The sequence below is a fragment of the Elgaria multicarinata genome, chromosome 18 (assembly GCF_023053635.1).
Source record: "Elgaria multicarinata webbii isolate HBS135686 ecotype San Diego chromosome 18, rElgMul1.1.pri, whole genome shotgun sequence".
NCBI lineage: Eukaryota > Metazoa > Chordata > Lepidosauria > Squamata > Anguidae > Elgaria > Elgaria multicarinata.
The window spans coordinates 12,536,579-12,553,719 of record NC_086188.1 but is presented as its reverse complement, the minus strand read 5'-3'; the positions used below and the strand labels follow the sequence as shown (position 1 = coordinate 12,553,719).

The window sequence follows — 17,141 nt, the reverse complement described above, 5'->3', positions numbered from 1 at the left end:
TGTTTTCCTGGCGGGGAAGCTACCTGCAGCTGTTCCTTCTCTGGCCAATGTATGGGGCCAGGTTGGTTCCCCCTTTTGCCTTGATGTTCTTCATGGAAGACAGGGAGTTCAGCCTGCAGTCCAAACCTTCAGTCCAAGAAAACTGGCATTTGGAGTTGGGCATTCGTTCCTGCACAGAGGACGAAGCAAGCTCCCTGCAGCCTTTCTCCTCTTTGGCTGATATAGGATGGTCTCTCCCCACCTCCATGCCATCATGTTCCTCCAGGGAATCAGGGGGTGCAGCCTCCCAAGTGGCCCTTGGCTCTCTGAAGCAGGGTGACCATATGGAAAGGAGGACAGGGCTCCTGTATCTTTAGCAGTTGCCTAGAAAAGGGAATTTCAACCAGTGTCACTTGTATGCCTGCAGCACCTGGTGAAACTCCTTCTTCATCACCACAGTGAAAGCTGCAGGAGCCCTGCCCTCTTTTGTATTTGTGGCTGGCTGGGAAATGCTGGGAATTGTAGGACTTCTTTGCTATCTCAACATGCATAGGATTGTGCCTTAAATCTCTTACTGCCATTCAAACCTTTTAGAATGTGGGGAACATTTATAAATGCCAGAAACCATCACATGATTGGCTAGGGTGACCCTATGGAAAGGAGGACCAGGCTCCTGTATCTTTAACAGTTGTACTGAAAAGGAAATTTCAGCAGGTGTTATTTGTATATATGGGGAAGAAGGAAAGGAAAGGAACCTCTGGTGCAAAGCAGAGCCATTGCTGACTCCTAGAGGGACACCTGCTTTCACTGTTTTCTTGGCAGACTTTGTAGTGGGGTGGTTTGCCATTGCCTTCCCCAGTCACAGTATATGGGGAACCTGGTGAAATTTCCTCTGCATCACCACAATTAAAGCTGCAGGTGCCCTGCCCTCTTTTAAATCTGGTCACTCTAGTATAGCTCTTGCAGCTTTCACTGGTGTGTCGAATAGGGAATTTCACCAGGTTCTCCATACATACAAATGACACCTGCTGAAATCCCCTTTTCTATGCAACTGTTAAAGATCCAGGAGCCCGGTCCTCCTTTTCATAGGGTCACCCTTGACAAGCCCGAGCAATGCATCATTGCCCGGTCTTTAATGTAGCTGGTTTTATATTGCCTTTTAAACGTTTAATGTTTTATATGTATTTTGTTGTTTATTCGTTCAGTCGCTTCCGACTCTTCGTGACTTCATGGACCAGCCCACGCCAGAGCTTTCTGTCGGCCGTCGCCACCCCTAGCTCCCCCAAGGTCAAGTCTGTCACCTCCAGACTATCATCCATCCATCTTGCCCTTGGTCGGCCCCTCTTCCTTTTGCCTTCCACTTTCCCTAGCATCAGCCTCTTCTCCAGTGTATCCTGTCTTCTCATTATGTGGCCAAAGTACGTCAGTTTTGCCTTTAATACCATTCCCTCAAGTGAGCAGTCTGGCTTTATTTCCTGGAGTATGGACTGGTTTGATCTTCTTGCAGTCCAAGGCACTCTCAGAATTTTCAAAAGCATCTATCTTCCTTCGCTCAGCTTTCCTTATGGTCCAGCTCTCGCAGCCATAGGTTACTACGGGGAATACCATTGCTTTAACTCTGCGCACCTTTGTTGTCAGTGTGGTGTCTCTGCTCTTAACTATTTTATCAAGATTTGTATACTTGTATTTTATGGCTTGTAATTGCGCACCGCCCAAAGAGCTTCTGCTGACGGGCAGTATAAAAATGAAATGAAATAAATAAATCAACAAATGCATCATTCGCAAAAGCACCGCCAGAGTCGAGCTGTGCGCACTAGGTGGAGCTGGAGAATCTCTGGGTCTGAAATTTGGCTGTGTCCGGATACGGTTTACCTTCCAGGGCTGCGGCTCTATGGCTGCCCGGGTCTCGTCTGTTTCTTCTCCCAGCTTGCCAGCGCGCCTGGCTACCTCCCGGACCGCGCAACGGAGCCGCCCCGATCCTGTCCTCCATGAGCGCAGCCCAACGCGAGGCTCAGCAATGCCTGGCCTTCTACAAAGCCCTGGCAGAGAGCGAAAGGCTGGCAGAGACCTGCCGGGGTTTACTCCTCCTCTCGGGGAAACTCGACCAGTTCGCACGGTAAGCGCGCTTGGCTTTCTGCACGTGCTTTTTTTTGCAGGAGGGTGAGTTTAAAACAAACAGCAACAAAATGACCATTCGTTTCTGGGGATCCTTTACCTGTCAGCTCAGGGCTGCCTGCATAGTGTTTCCATTCCCTACGGGCCTGCCTGGGCCCATTCGCTCTGGGTTGACAGGCCGAAATTCTACAGGTACAGCCCATCATGGAGTTGCAGTCAGGGGCGGAGAGTTTCACACGCAGGGGTGCAGTTGCTTGAAGGCGTGAGTGGCGGGTATGAGGATGTGGGCTAAACCATCTGGAGGGTGGACTGGATTGGGGAAGGCTGTGTTTGTGTTTGAGGATGATAGGAGTTGTAGTCCAAGCCGCTTGGAGGGGAAGCCTGCAGCCCCGTGGTAGAACGCAGGCTTTGGCTGCAAAGGATCCCAGATTCTATTCGTAATAATAATAATAATAATCATAATCATAATCATAATTATGTCACACTTAAAACATGCTCAATTGTCAGGAAATTCCTGAATCTGTAAAAGACAGCATGACTTGGCAAAGCCCAGCATGTCAATCTAGAAAAACCAGCAGCAGCAAGAAGGAGATTTTTTATTATTATTATTATTATTATTATTATTATTATTATTATTATTATTATTATTTTAGGGGCAGGAATAGGTCCTCTCCAGACAAAAAGACTTACAGGCAATCCTATGCATGTTTACTCGGAAGTAAGTCTCATGACGTTCAGTGGGACTTCCCCACTAGGAAGCATGTATAGGATTGGAGACTCAGAATGATCATCCGTTGAAATCGATGGGGTTTGCTTCTAAGCAGAAGTGCTTTGGATCAGACTAACCACTAAGGCACGACGCTATGCATATTTAGACAGAAGAAAAGGCACTGCTGGGAATTGTAGGACTTCTTTCTGTCTAAAAATGCGTAGGTTTGCACCCTTAATTAACAATCCGTTAATGAGTTTGTTTGGTTCATTTCTGTACCGCCTAACAGGCAACGCTCTCCGGGCGGTTCACAAAAATTAAAACCACGTGGTACGGCATAAAATATAAAACACAGAAGCTTAAAACCACAATATAAAAGTAAACCAGAACAAAACGAAAAGCAGCAATGCAAAGAATTAAAATGCAGATTTAAATGTAGCTTGTCGCCCTGCAAGCATCAGGAGACAGCCGTTTACAGGGCCGGGCACGTGCTTGTCTCCAACGGCGGAGGGACATGAATGATCCTGACATCAAGAATTTTTAAGATGTATTGATTCTGTACTAATGTTGTTCCCCGCCTCGATCCGAAGGGAGAGGCGGGTAAGAAATATATTATTTATTTTATTTTATTTTATTTTATTTTATTTAGCATTCCAGAACAACATAAACTTGGTTCATTTGAGGGGGGATTTCTATCTCCCTGTGACTCCTTCATGGAGCTGCACGCTGTGCCGCTGATGCACTTCAGTCTTTTTCAGAGGCTCGGTGAAGAGATGCAGAGACCGACACCTGGACGAGGCTTTTCAGCTCTTGGCGGGAGTGAGCAAAGGGTTATGGGAACTGGAGCGGGGCCAGGTGCTTCCTGTGGTGCGTTGCGTGCTTGCTTGCCAGGTGGAGTCCGTCAGCAGCTCCAGCTCTTTCTGTCGGCTTGAAAAGGTGGGTAGCTAAGCTGGACACAACCGGTGGAATTTGCCGCCCAGAGGCGTGGTGATGGCCGCCAACTTAGCTTTAAAAGGGGATTAGACAAATTCATAGAATCATAGAATAGTAGAACTGGAAGGGGCCTACAAGGCCATCGAGTCCAACCCCCGCTCAATGCAGGAATCCACCCTAAAGCATCCCTGACAGATGGTTGTCCAGCTGCCTCTTGAATGACTCTAGTGTGGGAGAGCCCACAACCTCCCTAGGTAACTGATTCCATTGTCGTACTGCTCTAACAGTCAGGATGTTTTTCCTGATTTCCAGCCGGAATCTGGCTTCCTGTAACTTGAGCCCATTATTCTGTGTCCTGCACTCTGGGAGGATTGAGAAAAGATCCTGGCCCTCCTCTGTGCGACAACCTTTTAAGTATATGAAGAGTGCTATCATGTCTCCCTTCAATCTTCTCTTCTCCAGGCTAAACATGCCCAGTTCTTTCAGTCTCTCTTCACAGGGCTTTGTTTCCAGACCCCTGATCGCCCTGGTTGCCCTCCTGGAGGATAAGGCTGTCAAGGGCTACTAGTCATGACGGTTACATCCATTCTCAGGGGTCAGAGGCAGCATTGGCTTCATGTCCTGCTTGTGGGCTTTCCAAAGGAAACAAACGCTGGATTAGATAGGACTTTGGTTTGATTCAGCAAAGCCCTTCATCTGAGCTTATGCGGTTGCTCCTATCAATAAAATAAGAGTTTTTCTGTTACTCTCAGTTCATCGCTGACCATTGGGCTTCTTTCCTGCTGGGCTTCTTTCCACAATGTAAAATGACCAGGAGTCTGTTTAGGTCAGATCCTGGCAACGCTAACAGGTAGCAAGGGGAGAAGACAGTGTGGTGTAGTGGCTAGTAAATGTATAAAATGTATAAAAAGGTATAAAAATGTAATAAATAAATAAAATAAATAGAATGTTGGACTGGGAGTCAGGGGATCTGGGTTCTAGTACTCAGAAGTCAGTACCTGGTTTTGTACTCAGCCATGGATTCTCACTGGGTGGCTTTGGGCCAGTCAAAGACTCTCAGCCCAGCCTCCCCCACAGGGTGGTTGTGAGGATAAAATGGGGAGGAGGATTATATATGCCTCCTTGGGTCCCTTAAGGAGGAAAAAGGCAGGATATGAATGTAATAAATAAACTCCCCAGAGTTCATAAGAGCAGAAAAGCCCAGGACATTCTTTCAGAAGCAATTGGATCTTTCTAAGACAAGAGTGGACAGGAAGTAGGTCTCCAGATGGTTGGGACTTCAACTCCCAGCAATCCTGACTATTACCCGTGCTGGCAGGGCTTCTGGGAGCTGAAGTCCAATGACATCTAGAGGGCCACACATGCCCCATCCGTGATCTAAGCGAAAGAACCCATGTATAACTTACGCTAAAACACGCGGGCCGGATTGGACGATTCGCCCTGTTTTTAAACGGTGTCCTTCATGGTTGATCCTCTCCTTTCCTTAGATTGTTGCAAAACTGTCAGAAGGGAACAGGGCCGTGGTCTCCGAAGAGGTGAATAAGCTTATGGGCCAGCTGACCCCTGAGGGCAAAGAGGTGAGAGAGAGAGTCGGTTCATTTCAGCCTTCTCAGTGAAATTGACTCGTTTCTCAGAGTCTCAGGGCCCTTGAACTGGAGAGGATGACATATTACTGCAGCCTTCCCCAATCTGGTTTGCCCTCCAAGTGGGTTGGACTACAACTCCTATCATCCTCACACATGATGGGAGTTGTAGTCTAAACCATCTGGAGGGTGAACTGGATTGGGGAAGGCTGTGTTTGTGTTTCTGTCTATGCACATGGACTAATAGAGATCTCGGTTTTCTTGAGTGCCGTTCATGTGGCCAGAAGAGCACTGTACTGGCACAAGGGGCGTCAGCAGAATCAGGGAGACGCTAAGGTTTGCAGAAGTACAAAAAAAAAAAAATCTTTCGGGGGGGGGGAATGTATGGAGGCCAGAACCCTAAAACAGTCCAACATGGAGAGGTCATGGAATGCTGGCTGACCATTGGGGGGGGGGGGGGAGGAGGATGGAAAACCAGAGGGAACGGAATGGAGTTTCTTGGGAAAAGACGTGGCTGGCTTTAGCTGTGACTTTTGATCTTGATCCTCTCCCAATACGCTTCTCCTTTTCCCTGCAGCCGGTGTCTTTCGAAGGTCTCCAGACAGGTCAGTCTCCAAACCATCTCTTCCTCCCCTCCTTCCAGCCCCTCTTGATCCCACCCACAGCTCCATTCTGTTCCAGTGGAGCGCAGCGGCGTAGGAGCCTTTGTCCCCGAAGTGCTAGCATTCCACCAGTGGGACGCAATCCGATAAATACAGCGGGAGTTGGTGCAGCCCACCCGTGAGAGGACTCTACCATGTCGGGAGATGCGCTCGTTTTAATTGGGCTCGTCTCAGCCCTTAAAAGAGCATTCGCAGGAGTTCTTTCTTCCCCTTGCTCCGCAGTTTGCGTTTTCGTGGAGGAGAGCGCGCTGGGGCGCTGTTACTGGAGAAGGCACCTGGTGCCGTTACTGACCTGCGTTGCTGCCACGTTCAATTTGATACTGCAGGAGCAAAGAGCCGCGAATGAGGAGTGGCATTACGTCACAGTGAAGGTAAGGGATGGGGCTTTATCCACAGTCCACCATTGTTAACAAATCCTCTCGCTCCTCATCCTCTTTCTCATTGCGGGTACCACTTGCTTGCTTGAGAGGCAGAGAGGCAGTGAGTAAGTAGGCCATGGCATCTACTGCTTCTACTTCTCACCACCACCGTTGTCTGGGCCAGAGGAAGACGTAGGCCAACAGGCAGGTTGCAATGGGGAAGAGGAGGAGAAATACCAGGAGGTTCTTCTGCATCGACTGAGTTTTCAGTATAGGTTGCATCCAACGTTAGTCTGACAGTATCAGAGGCACTTAGCCTACCTGCACCAGATTGCACTATTGGAGCAGGAGGAACCAGGATGATCAGGGGTCTGGAAACAAAGCCCTGTGAAGAGAGACTGAAAGAACTGGGCATGTTTAGCCTGGAGAAGAGAAGATGGAGGGGAGACATGATAGCACTCTTCAAATACTTGAAAGGTTGTCACACAGAGGAGGGCCAGGATCTCTTCTCGATCCTCCCAGAGTGCAGGACACGGAATAACGGGCTCAAGTTACAGGAAGCCAGATTCTGGCTGGACATCAGGAAAAACTTCCTGACTGTTAGAGCAGTACGACAATGGAACCAGTGACCTAGAGAGGTTGTGGGTTCTCCCACACTAGAGGCCTTCAAGAGGCAGCTGGACAACCATCTGTCAGGGATGCTTTAGGGTGGATTCCTGCACTGAGCAGGGGATTGGACTCGATGGCCTTGTAGGTCCCTTCCAGCTCTGCTATTCTATGATTCTATGATTCTATGAATTGGACCCTACGCTATGCTCAACCGTCTTCCTCACGTCTTCAGGTGTGTCTGCAGCTTTTCAAGTGGATGCCAAAGGAGGTCTTGCCGCTTGCGTGGGAGAAAACGGAGGGCAATGCAACCCTGCAAAAGATCCTGAGATCTCTGGTGCAAATCGTGACGGAAAAGGTGAATGTTTGCCGTCTCCCTTCGTGAGCCAGGGGGTGGTATCGATACCGTTAGGGGGGAAACAACAGCTCTAAAGTTGTAGGATCCGCCTCTAAAGGAGGGGGGGTCCTACAACCCCAAGAACAGTGGAGCCTCGTGGCTCTGATTTCGGTGGGGCTGTGAATCCATTCTGGGTTTCCGGCATCACTAGCCAGAACTTCAATGGAGCTATCCAAGGTGCTGAACCTATTTGTGGGGGTTGAGTTCCAATGCTTTGGATAGCTTTACTGTTCTGGGTGGTTCTGACTAAAACCCAGAATGGATTCATAGCCCCACCGCAATCAGAGCCCTCAGCCTCCTTTACACAAGAACAATCTAATTGTGGACTGAGCATGTTCAGTTGTGTGTGTGTGTGTGTGAGAGAGAGAGAGAGAGAGGAATCCTGTCCAGTAGCACTCTGCGCTGCAACATTTTGTTGCAGTTCCTCGTTTCCGCTGCTTTTGCAAGGGGCAGAGGGGGAGGAACATGGGTAAAATCCAACATCAATCCTACTCAGAGTAGATCCATTGACTAACTTAAGTCCCATTCGTTTCAATAGGTCTCCTCTGAGTAGGACTTACATTGGATTTTACCCATTGTTTAGAATGTTTACCTCTCCCCCGTTGTTTTTAAGACAGCCGGCAAGGACACCCGGCTGCTGGCCGGAACTGCTGTGAGTATGCTGGCCAACACGGCACCTGACCCCCACGGAGGAGCCACAGCAGTGCTGGCCCTCCATCACTTGCTGAGTCTGGGCGGATCTTCTCTTGCGCAGAGGAAAGATGCTGGAGTGGACAATCCTAAAGGTTTGCACACAAAAGTTTTATTTTCTTGGCGTGCAACTCCCATTCTGTTCCGTGCCCACTAGCTTGTGTTCTGTGCCCTCCCAGCACAGATAATGATAACGGGCAGGACGCAACCAAATCTAAGCCGAATGAATTACCGATGTATCTATCGACAAAGGGTTTATTTTTCATGCCCAGGTGACGGCCGATTTGGGGTGCTCACGGTGCCCCCATCTGCTCGGGGCCCAGACGGACTGGGGAGGTTGGCGTTCATCCGCGGCTTATTAGCCTCTTGCAAGAAGGAGATCTTGAGCTGTCAGTTGGATGATGACCCACAACAGGTAAGTGTTTTTAAAAAACACACAACAACATCCCATTCCGGGTAGATCTGTATGCAAAGAGCTTCTGGGTACAATTTCACCCAATTTCTACATGGGGTGGAGGAATTATCAAGGTAGGACTCACTATTGGCAGGGGCTATAGCACAAGGTAACATCCCTGCCCAGGTTCCTCCCTTCTCAATTTAACCCAATTTGCTCATTTCGTTACGGCCCCAGACCAACCACTCAAAAATCACAGACGCAGATGCAAATGTAGGTTACGAATACAAAAATTTGCATAAAATGGAGAGTCAAGATCAGAATGAGCTTCATTGATTGTGTCTGTTCGTACCCACTTAGGTTAGGATGAGTTCTAATGAGATTTGGTCGTCTGATTCCTAATGGAATATGTCCCCAGGCACAGAATTTTGCCACTTTGAAAGTAAAATTCACCGGTAGGGTCTGAGTGGAGAAGAGAGGAATAAAACCCATCAGATCTACCTGGAAATTTCGTTCAAATTGGAGCGATAGAATGGGAACGGATATCCTTCTGATATAAATAGAGTAAGACATGTCCAACAGTTTTATTTATTTATGTATTAAATTTATTAAATTAAATTTATATACAGCCCCATAGCCGAAGCTCTCTGGGCGGTTTACAGAAGTTAAAACAGTGAACATTAAAAAGTACACAAATTTAAAACCATGAAGAATATAAAAACAACAGTGTAAAACAGTATCCATTTTAAACAACCACAGTCCTGGGCTCCATTAAACAAACAAACAAACTTAGCATATGTTGTTGAATGCTGTTAAATGCCTGGGAGAAGAGAAAGGTCTTGACCTGGCGCCGAAAAGATAACAATGTTGGCGCCAGGCGAGCCTCATCGGGGAGATAATTCCATAATTGGGGGGCCACCACTGGAAAGGCCCTCTCCCTTTTAGCCGTGACCAACGCACATGGGCACACAAGTTGAGGCTAAGGAATTCGTAAATATCTCCCTTCCAGAAGAGCTGATGGTAAAACGTTGAAACGGGCAAGAATAAAAGCTCTACTATAGTTGGGATTTCAAGAACATAGAAATAGTATGTGGGAACCTTTTTTTAATTTAATATTATTTATTTATTGCATTTCTATACCGCCCAATACCAGCTGCTGGATAGGATGGAGCCCTTGCTGTGTCTTCTTGTAAGGCTACATCCCAGATCTGTCACTGAATTATTTCTTTAGCTCCCATAAAGTCCCTTCTCTACTGTCTACCTCAGAAACCCGGAAGCAAATCCCTCAAGAACACCTGCTTTGCCGTGGGTCAGTTGTCCCCACTGACCCCCAACCTTCACCCCCTTTCTGCTCCTGTATCTCCCACCTGTCAACTTCATGGGAGGACCCCATTAGGTTCTAGTCATATGAGAGAGCAAGAAAAATGTCCCCCTATCCTTATGCATCATTTCCAAATCACGTGAGGTACTGGTTCCTCTCTATTCGGCCCTGGTTAGGCCTCATCTAGAGTATTGCGTCCAGTTCTGGGCTCCACAGTTCAAGAAGGACGCAGACAAGCTGGAGCGTGTTCAGAAGAGGGCAACCAGGATGATCAGGGGTCTGGAAACAAAGCCCTATGAAGAGAGACTGAAAGAACTGGGCATGTTTAGCCTGGAGAAGAGAAGATTGAGGGGAGACATGATAGCACTCTTCAAAGACTTGAAAGGTTGTCACACAGAGGAGGGCCAGGATCTCTTCTCGATCCTCCCAGAGTGCAGGACACAGAATAACGGGCTCAAGTTAAAGGAAGCCAGATTCCGGCTGGACATCAGGAAAAACTTCCTGACTGTTAGAGCAGTGCGACTGTGGAATCAGCTACCTAGGGAGGTTGTGGGCTCTCCCACACTAGAGGCATTCAAGAGGCAGCTGGACAACCATCTGTCAGGGATGCTTTAGGGTGGATTCCTGCATTGAGCAGGGGGTTGGACTCAATGGCCTTGTAGGCCCCTTCCAACTCTGCTATTCTATGATTCTATGATTTTGTATTTCTCGATTTAAATCACCTACATGTTTAGTTTTTAATCGGTTTTTAATGCTTTATGTGTGTATGTTCTGTGTTTTAGAATTTAAAATTTTGTATACTCGTTTTTATCTTAATTTTAGAATTTCTGTAAACCGCCCAGAGAGCCCTGGCTATGGGAGCGGTATAGAAGTGTAATAAATAAATAAATAAATAAATAAATAAATGTTTTACTATTATTTCAAAACACAAACAAACAGGCAGACGCTACCAAAAAAACCCATACAAAATTAAAATGGACTTCCAATTTTCTCCACAGCAAAAATATGTCACTATATTTTCTCTTACTCTATAATTACAAAAAAAAGAAAAGAAAAAAACAACCCCTCTTTCTATTAAAGTTTTCTTCTTATTCGTTGAATCCACAGATAAAGAAATCATTTTTTTTTCTAGTCCCCGCAAAATGTTATAAGAGGTTTCCATTCGGTTATAAACATAGATGTTGACTTTTTTCTGATTATTGATGTACGTTTTGCCATCTCCACCGACAACTTCGCCAGCCATTCATCCATTGTAGCATCATTTTGTCTTTCTCTATCAGGTCTCCCCTTAGCCTCCTTTTTGCCAAGCTAAACAATCTCAGCTGTTGTAACCTTCCCTCACAGGGGAGATGCTCCAACCCCTCACCATTTTCTGCACTTTTTCGGCACAGAAATAGAAAAAGGAGGTCGTCCTTGCCTTATTGGTGCCTGAAAGTCACATGGCCCCTGTTTCATTGGTCCTAGTGGTTATGCTCTGTCTGCAGTAAACAGTGGGCAGAGAGGAAGAAACACACAGAGACTGAAAGAACTGGGCATGTTTAGCCTGGAGAAGAGAAGATTGAGGGGAGACATGATAGCACTCTTCAAATACTTAAAAGGTTGTCACACAGAGGAGGGCCAGGATCTCTTCTCGATCCTCCCAGAGTGCAGGACATGGAACAACGGGCTCAAGTTAAAGGAAGCCAGGTTCCGGCTGGACATCAGGAAAAACTTCCTGACTGTTAGAGCAGTGCGAGAATGGAATCAGTTACCTAGGGAGGTTGTGGGCTCTCCCACACTAGAGGCCTTCAAGAGGCAGCTGGACAACCATCTGTCGGGGATGCTTTAGGGTGGATTCCTGCATTGAGCAGGGGGTTGGACTCGATGGCCTTGTAGGCCCCTTCCAACTCTGCTATTCTATGATTCTATGATTCTATGACATGGTGTGGGCTGCGTGTTGACCTCCCCTGTCCTAAAACAACCAACCATTCTGTCCTGTCCAGCACCAGTGCTAGGATGAACAATTGGTTGGTTACTTTAGTATAGCCAACATGCACCCCCCCACACACCATGTCCATGACCCACCCACACAAACACACACCACATTTGGTGCATTATCGTCATCAAACCCCATGCCAATTCCACTGAAACACATCGTCTCTATTTTTGTCTCTATTTTCCAGCTCTCTCTTCTTTCGTTTTGTTTTTTCACCTCCTTCCTCAACAGAGGTGCTTTAAAAAACATGAAATGATGTCGTTTCCCATTTCCCTGCCCTGATCTAGTTTTCTCTGCAGGGTTGTCTGTTGCTTGATGTCTTGTTCCCGGCTATTTTAGACCTGTTGGAAGAGCCCATGGATTGCCATTACTACTGCTTTCAAGGTAGGCGGAACTGGGCCTCTGTATCCTGGGTTTGGCCGCGGGCAAAGCAGCTGGTCTGTCCAGTGATCAAGAAGACTCTGGTGGCAGGAGGCTATGACTAGCAAGGCAGAAACTATTAGCACCTTGGAGAGCGCACTGCAGGAGCTGCTAGGCTGGAGAGCTCCTTATGAGAGGATGTTGTCCCAGCGAAGGACTAGTCCAGCCTTCCTCAACCTGGGGCGCTCCAGATGTGTTGGACTGCATCTCCCAGAATGCCCCAGCCACCTGGCTGGGGCATTCTGGGAGTTGTAGTCCAACACATCTGGAGCGTCCCAGGTTGAGGAAGGCTGGACTAGTAGCAACTGTGGAATTGAGAAGGTCCATCAGCTCAAGTCCCTTAGAAACTCCACCTTCCACTGAAGGTGCCAAAGTCAAGGGTAGGCACGGTCAGGCACCTAATTCGAAACCGACACACCAAGTGTAAGAAAACTGACAACACTGTAGTGAACCAGTTAAATTTTTTGTTTGTATTGGGGCTTTCTTGCAAGTTTTATAATACTTGATGGTACAATTACACTAAATTGTTTTTCAAAACAGCCATATGCATTTCAGACAGTCAGCCAATGTTACAAACACAATAAGGACGTAAGAGGAGCCATGTTGGATCAGACCAAGGGTCCATCTAGTTCACACAGTAGCTGATCAGGTGTTGACCAGGAACCAGCAAAGCAGGACATGATGCAACAGCACCCTTCCGCCCATGTTCCCCAGCAACTGGTGCATATAAGGTTACTGCCTCTGATACTAGAGGTTGCACTTAGCCATCAGGACTATCAGCCACTGAGAGCCTTCTCCTCCAGGAATTTATCCAACCCCCTTTTAAAGCTATCCAAATTGGTGGCCATCACTACTTCCTGTGGGAGTGAATTTTATTTATTACATAAATAAATTTATTACATAAATTTATTTACATAAATATTTACATATTTACATAAATTTATTTACATAAATTATTTACATAAATTTACATATATTACATAAATTCCCCCACCCCCCAAGGAACCCAAGGCAGCATACATAATCCTCCTCCTCTCCATTTTATCCTCACAACAACAATCCTGTAGGTTGGACTGAGAGTCTGTGACTGGCCCAAAGTCACCCAGTGAGCTTCCGTGGCCGAGTGGGGACTAGAACCTGGATCTCCCAACTCCCACTCCAACACTCTACCCACTACACTGGCTCTCCGTAGTTTAACTCTGCGCTGTGTGAAGAAGTCCTTCCTTTTACCTGTCCTGAGTCTCCCACCAATCAGCTTCATAGGATGGCTCCATTGGGTTTTACTATTATGAGAGAGGGAGAAAAATGTCTCCCTATCTACATTCTCCACACCCTGCAACAATATCAGATACAGCAGTCAATTTGACAGAAAAGTTATATCTGGCTAAGGAGGGAAACCAGGATGATCAGGGGTCTGGAAACAAAGCCCTATGAAGAGAGACTGAAAGAACTGGGCATGTTTAGCCTGGAGAAGAGAAGATTGAGGGGAGACAGGATAGCACTCTTCAAATACTTGAAAGGTTGTCGCACAGAGGAGGGCCAGGATCTCTTCTCGATCCTCCCAGAGTGCAGGACACGGCATAACGGGCTCAAGTTAAAGGAAGCCAGATTCCAGCTGGACATCAGGAAAAACTTCCTGACTGTTAGAACAGTACGACAATGGAACCAGTTACCTAGGGAGGTTGTGGGCTCTCCCACACTAGAGGCCTTCAAGAGGCAGGTGGACAACCATCTGTCAGGGATGCTTTAAGGTGGATTCCTGCGTTGAGCAGGGGGTTGGACTTGATAGCCTTATAGGCCCCTTCCAACTCTGCTATTCTATGATTCTTTGAAATTAACTGGTCCAGTGCACTGTTGTCTGGTTTCTTACACCTGGAGAGTTTGTTTTGAATTTGCTACTGGGAACTTTGTCTCTTCTGTTCTGTATGGACAGGCACCATACCAGGGGCCTGCTGACACAGCACCCCGGGGTTGCCCTCTTCAATGATCTGTTGCTGTCAAATGCGTAGAGCAGAGCAGCCCCTTAGCGTGGTGAATATGGAACGAGAGGTTGGTCATCGTTTGGATGTGATAGTTGTCAGCGCATCCCATACAAGTTCGGTGCAATTCACCTGTGCCTGCCTTTGCAGTTTTTTCTCTGTGGCTTCAATGTGTCCGAGACAGTCTGGATCAAATCTGGAAAGCGAAGGACAGCTGTGTGCTGTTGAACAATTCTAGCCTGCTCCAGAGACTGACCCAGTTCCTCTGGAACAATGCAGAGAACCCGGTAATGTATCTTTTCTATTTATTTGGAGAATATTTGGGGAGCCCTTCCAGTCTCAAGTCAGCACCGAGGCTGGCTTACGTCATATAAAAGACAAAACAACTATGTTCCATAAAATATATATATGGATGTCTATGAAAATGGACAACTGCAAGAGATTAAAAAACAAGATTTGCCATTAAAATTAGAGAATCAGATTAGAAACCCATATAAAATAAAAGGGGAAAGTCTTAACTAGGCAGAAGAAGACAGAGACCTGGTTCACGTGATCAAACTGGTTTGCTGATGCCCACTGGTGCCTGTTCCATAAACCAACTCCCCTATTGGAACTTGTCATGTCATGCAAACCCGGAGAAGGTGGGTTGCTGGCATGGTTAACAAACCACACACAACCCTAAATCAGCCCATGGGATATAAATATTCCAGATAAATAAACCTTGGTCCTCTGGAACGAGAACAGGAGAATGACAGCAAACCCCAGATCCAGTGCCACCTAGTGATAAAACTGTGTAATGGCAACTATTCACTCAGTACAGGCGGAGACGGCCCTTTGGGTCAGTGACACAGGAAAAAGGGGGCATGGTCTTCTGAGATGCCCAGAGGGCAGATTGAAACCCCTCGGGCTATTATTTATTTATTTATTATTTATTTATTACATTTTTATACCGCCCAATAGCCGAAGCTCTCTGGGCGGTTCACAAAAATTAAAACACCCAACAGGTTAAAACACAATTACGAAATACAGTATAAAAAGCGCAACCAGGATAAAACCACACAGCAAAGTTGATATAAGATTAAAATACAGAGTTAAAACAGTAAAATTTAAATTTAAGTTAAAATTAAGTGTTAAAATACTGAGTGAATAAAAAGGTCTTCAGCTGGCGACGAAAGCAGTACAGTGTAGGCGCCAGGCGGACCTCTCTGGGGAGCTCGTTCCACAACCGGGGTGCCACAGCGGAGAAGGCCCTCCTCCTAGTTGAAGGGCTACTTAGGGCTTTACAGCTGATTGCCAGCCCTTCAAATTGTGCCTGGAAGAAACAAACTAGCCAGTGCAGCTGTTTTTAAAAGTATTCCTCTCACTTCAGAGTGATGGCTTCTTTACCTATATGCAGATAAATGCAGAGCTAACCGATAGATTAATCAACTCAAACTCACTGACTACAATTCCTTTTGTTTACTGACTACAATTCCTTTTAAATGGCTCGCAGCCCTAGCGAAGAGCTATCTCTGTTTCCTCGTTTGTGGCTTTCGTGCGTAATAATGTTACCATTTATACTTTTATTTTCCACTCACCCCCTACCCCATATTCAGGCGGAGAGGGGATCCGATTTCGTCCACAGGTCCTTCCAGCTTCTCTTGGAGATCTACAGTCTAGAATGTGATCACTTTGATGTCCCGGAGAGATCGCTTTATGGACAGTTCCTGCAGAAAGCCATGCTTATGCCCTGGCAAGCCAGAACCCGATATTTTGTACTCGTTTCAATTCTCCCTTACTTGGGGCCTGGAAAAGTACGTGGCGATGTGTGGGGGTGTGGGATCCAGAGGGGCTTGAACCCATAATGCTTTGCAAATTGAATAAATTGTGCAGAAAATCATTTCTATTAATTCCACTCCTGTTGCTTTGTGGACCCTTTCCTGCTAAGGTTCTGGATACCTACAGAGATCTTCCGCATCACCTCTTGAGCTGCCTCGCGACCAACCACTTGTGTCCGGCTGCCTCGGATTTGTACAAGACCACCTTGAAGCTGCAGCGCGAAAGCTGGACCCAGGGGCGGAAAAATGTCTCAGAGGAAGAGCTGGCTCAGAAATGGGGCCGTCGCTGGTTGCTGACCCTCTCCAGCGCCTTGACGTCTCCCGTCCCTTTCCTTCAAAGCAACGCCTCCAATTACCTCCTGGTGTGGACCTTGAGGCTTTTCCCAGCCTCTTTCGCTCTGCTGGCTGAAAGCTTTAGCGGCAGGGATGCGTCACAACTCCGGGCCTGGGCCGCCTTGCTGAACGTCCAGAAGTCCCTCAAGGGGACCTTGCCCGCAGACGAGGAGACGTTCCATAGACTCACCTTTTGCCTCTCCTCGAAAGAGGAGAACGTCCGCTTGGCGGCACTGGGCCTCCTGTGCTCCGCGCCCAGGACCAACCAGGCCTTGTCTGCGATGGAAGTCCAACTCCTAAAGGAATTCCTGCCGCTGAACTTGAATTGCGACTCCTCTTCTTTCCGGCAGCTGCTCCAAGCGGTGGTGAAAAAGGCTCTGGTCAGGTCGAGGGATAGCTCCCTTGCTGTGCTCCGGCGGCGAGCGCTGAACAAGAAGGAGTGCGTGGCTGAGAAGAATCCAGAAACACCTCTGGAACAAGCGGTGGGTGAGTAGGCCCATTTTCCACACTGGGAATAGGATAATAATAATAATAGGATAGGATAACTTGGGACCAGGATACCTGAGAGAGCGCCTTCTCCCCTACCAACCTGCCCGGTCACTGAGGTCATCCGAGGGCCTGCTCCTGGTGGATCCACATAGATCCATCCTACGATTGGAGTCCACCAGGGGAAGAGCCTTCAGCGTGGTGGGCCCCCTCCTGTGGAATTCCCTGCCTCTGGAGGTCAGGCAGGTGCCAACCTTGTACTCCTTCCGGCGCCTCCTGAAAACATCTTTATTCCAAGAAGCCTTTCCTTAATATGCAGCCTTGAATCTCTGTTTTTGCTTCTTTTAAATTTTGTTTTAACTGTTTTATTCTGTTTTTATTTT

The 17,141-nt window shown here is 47.3% G+C and overlaps 1 protein-coding gene across 1 annotated transcript; it reads left to right on the top strand.

Annotated features, from left to right (window-relative positions):
* The first annotated feature begins 51 nt into the window (after positions 1-51).
* LOC134410807 (uncharacterized) lies at positions 52-16,766 on the top strand. Its single transcript, XM_063144332.1, has 13 exons — positions 52-61; positions 1,906-2,095; positions 3,562-3,739; positions 5,224-5,313; positions 5,897-5,924; positions 6,204-6,352; positions 7,182-7,304; positions 7,957-8,128; positions 8,306-8,448; positions 12,023-12,107; positions 14,273-14,409; positions 15,718-15,915; positions 16,050-16,766. The coding sequence occupies exons 1-13, from the start codon at positions 52-54 to the stop codon at positions 16,764-16,766; spliced, it is 2,220 nt and encodes a 739-aa protein (XP_063000402.1).
* The last annotated feature ends 375 nt before the right edge of the window (positions 16,767-17,141 follow it).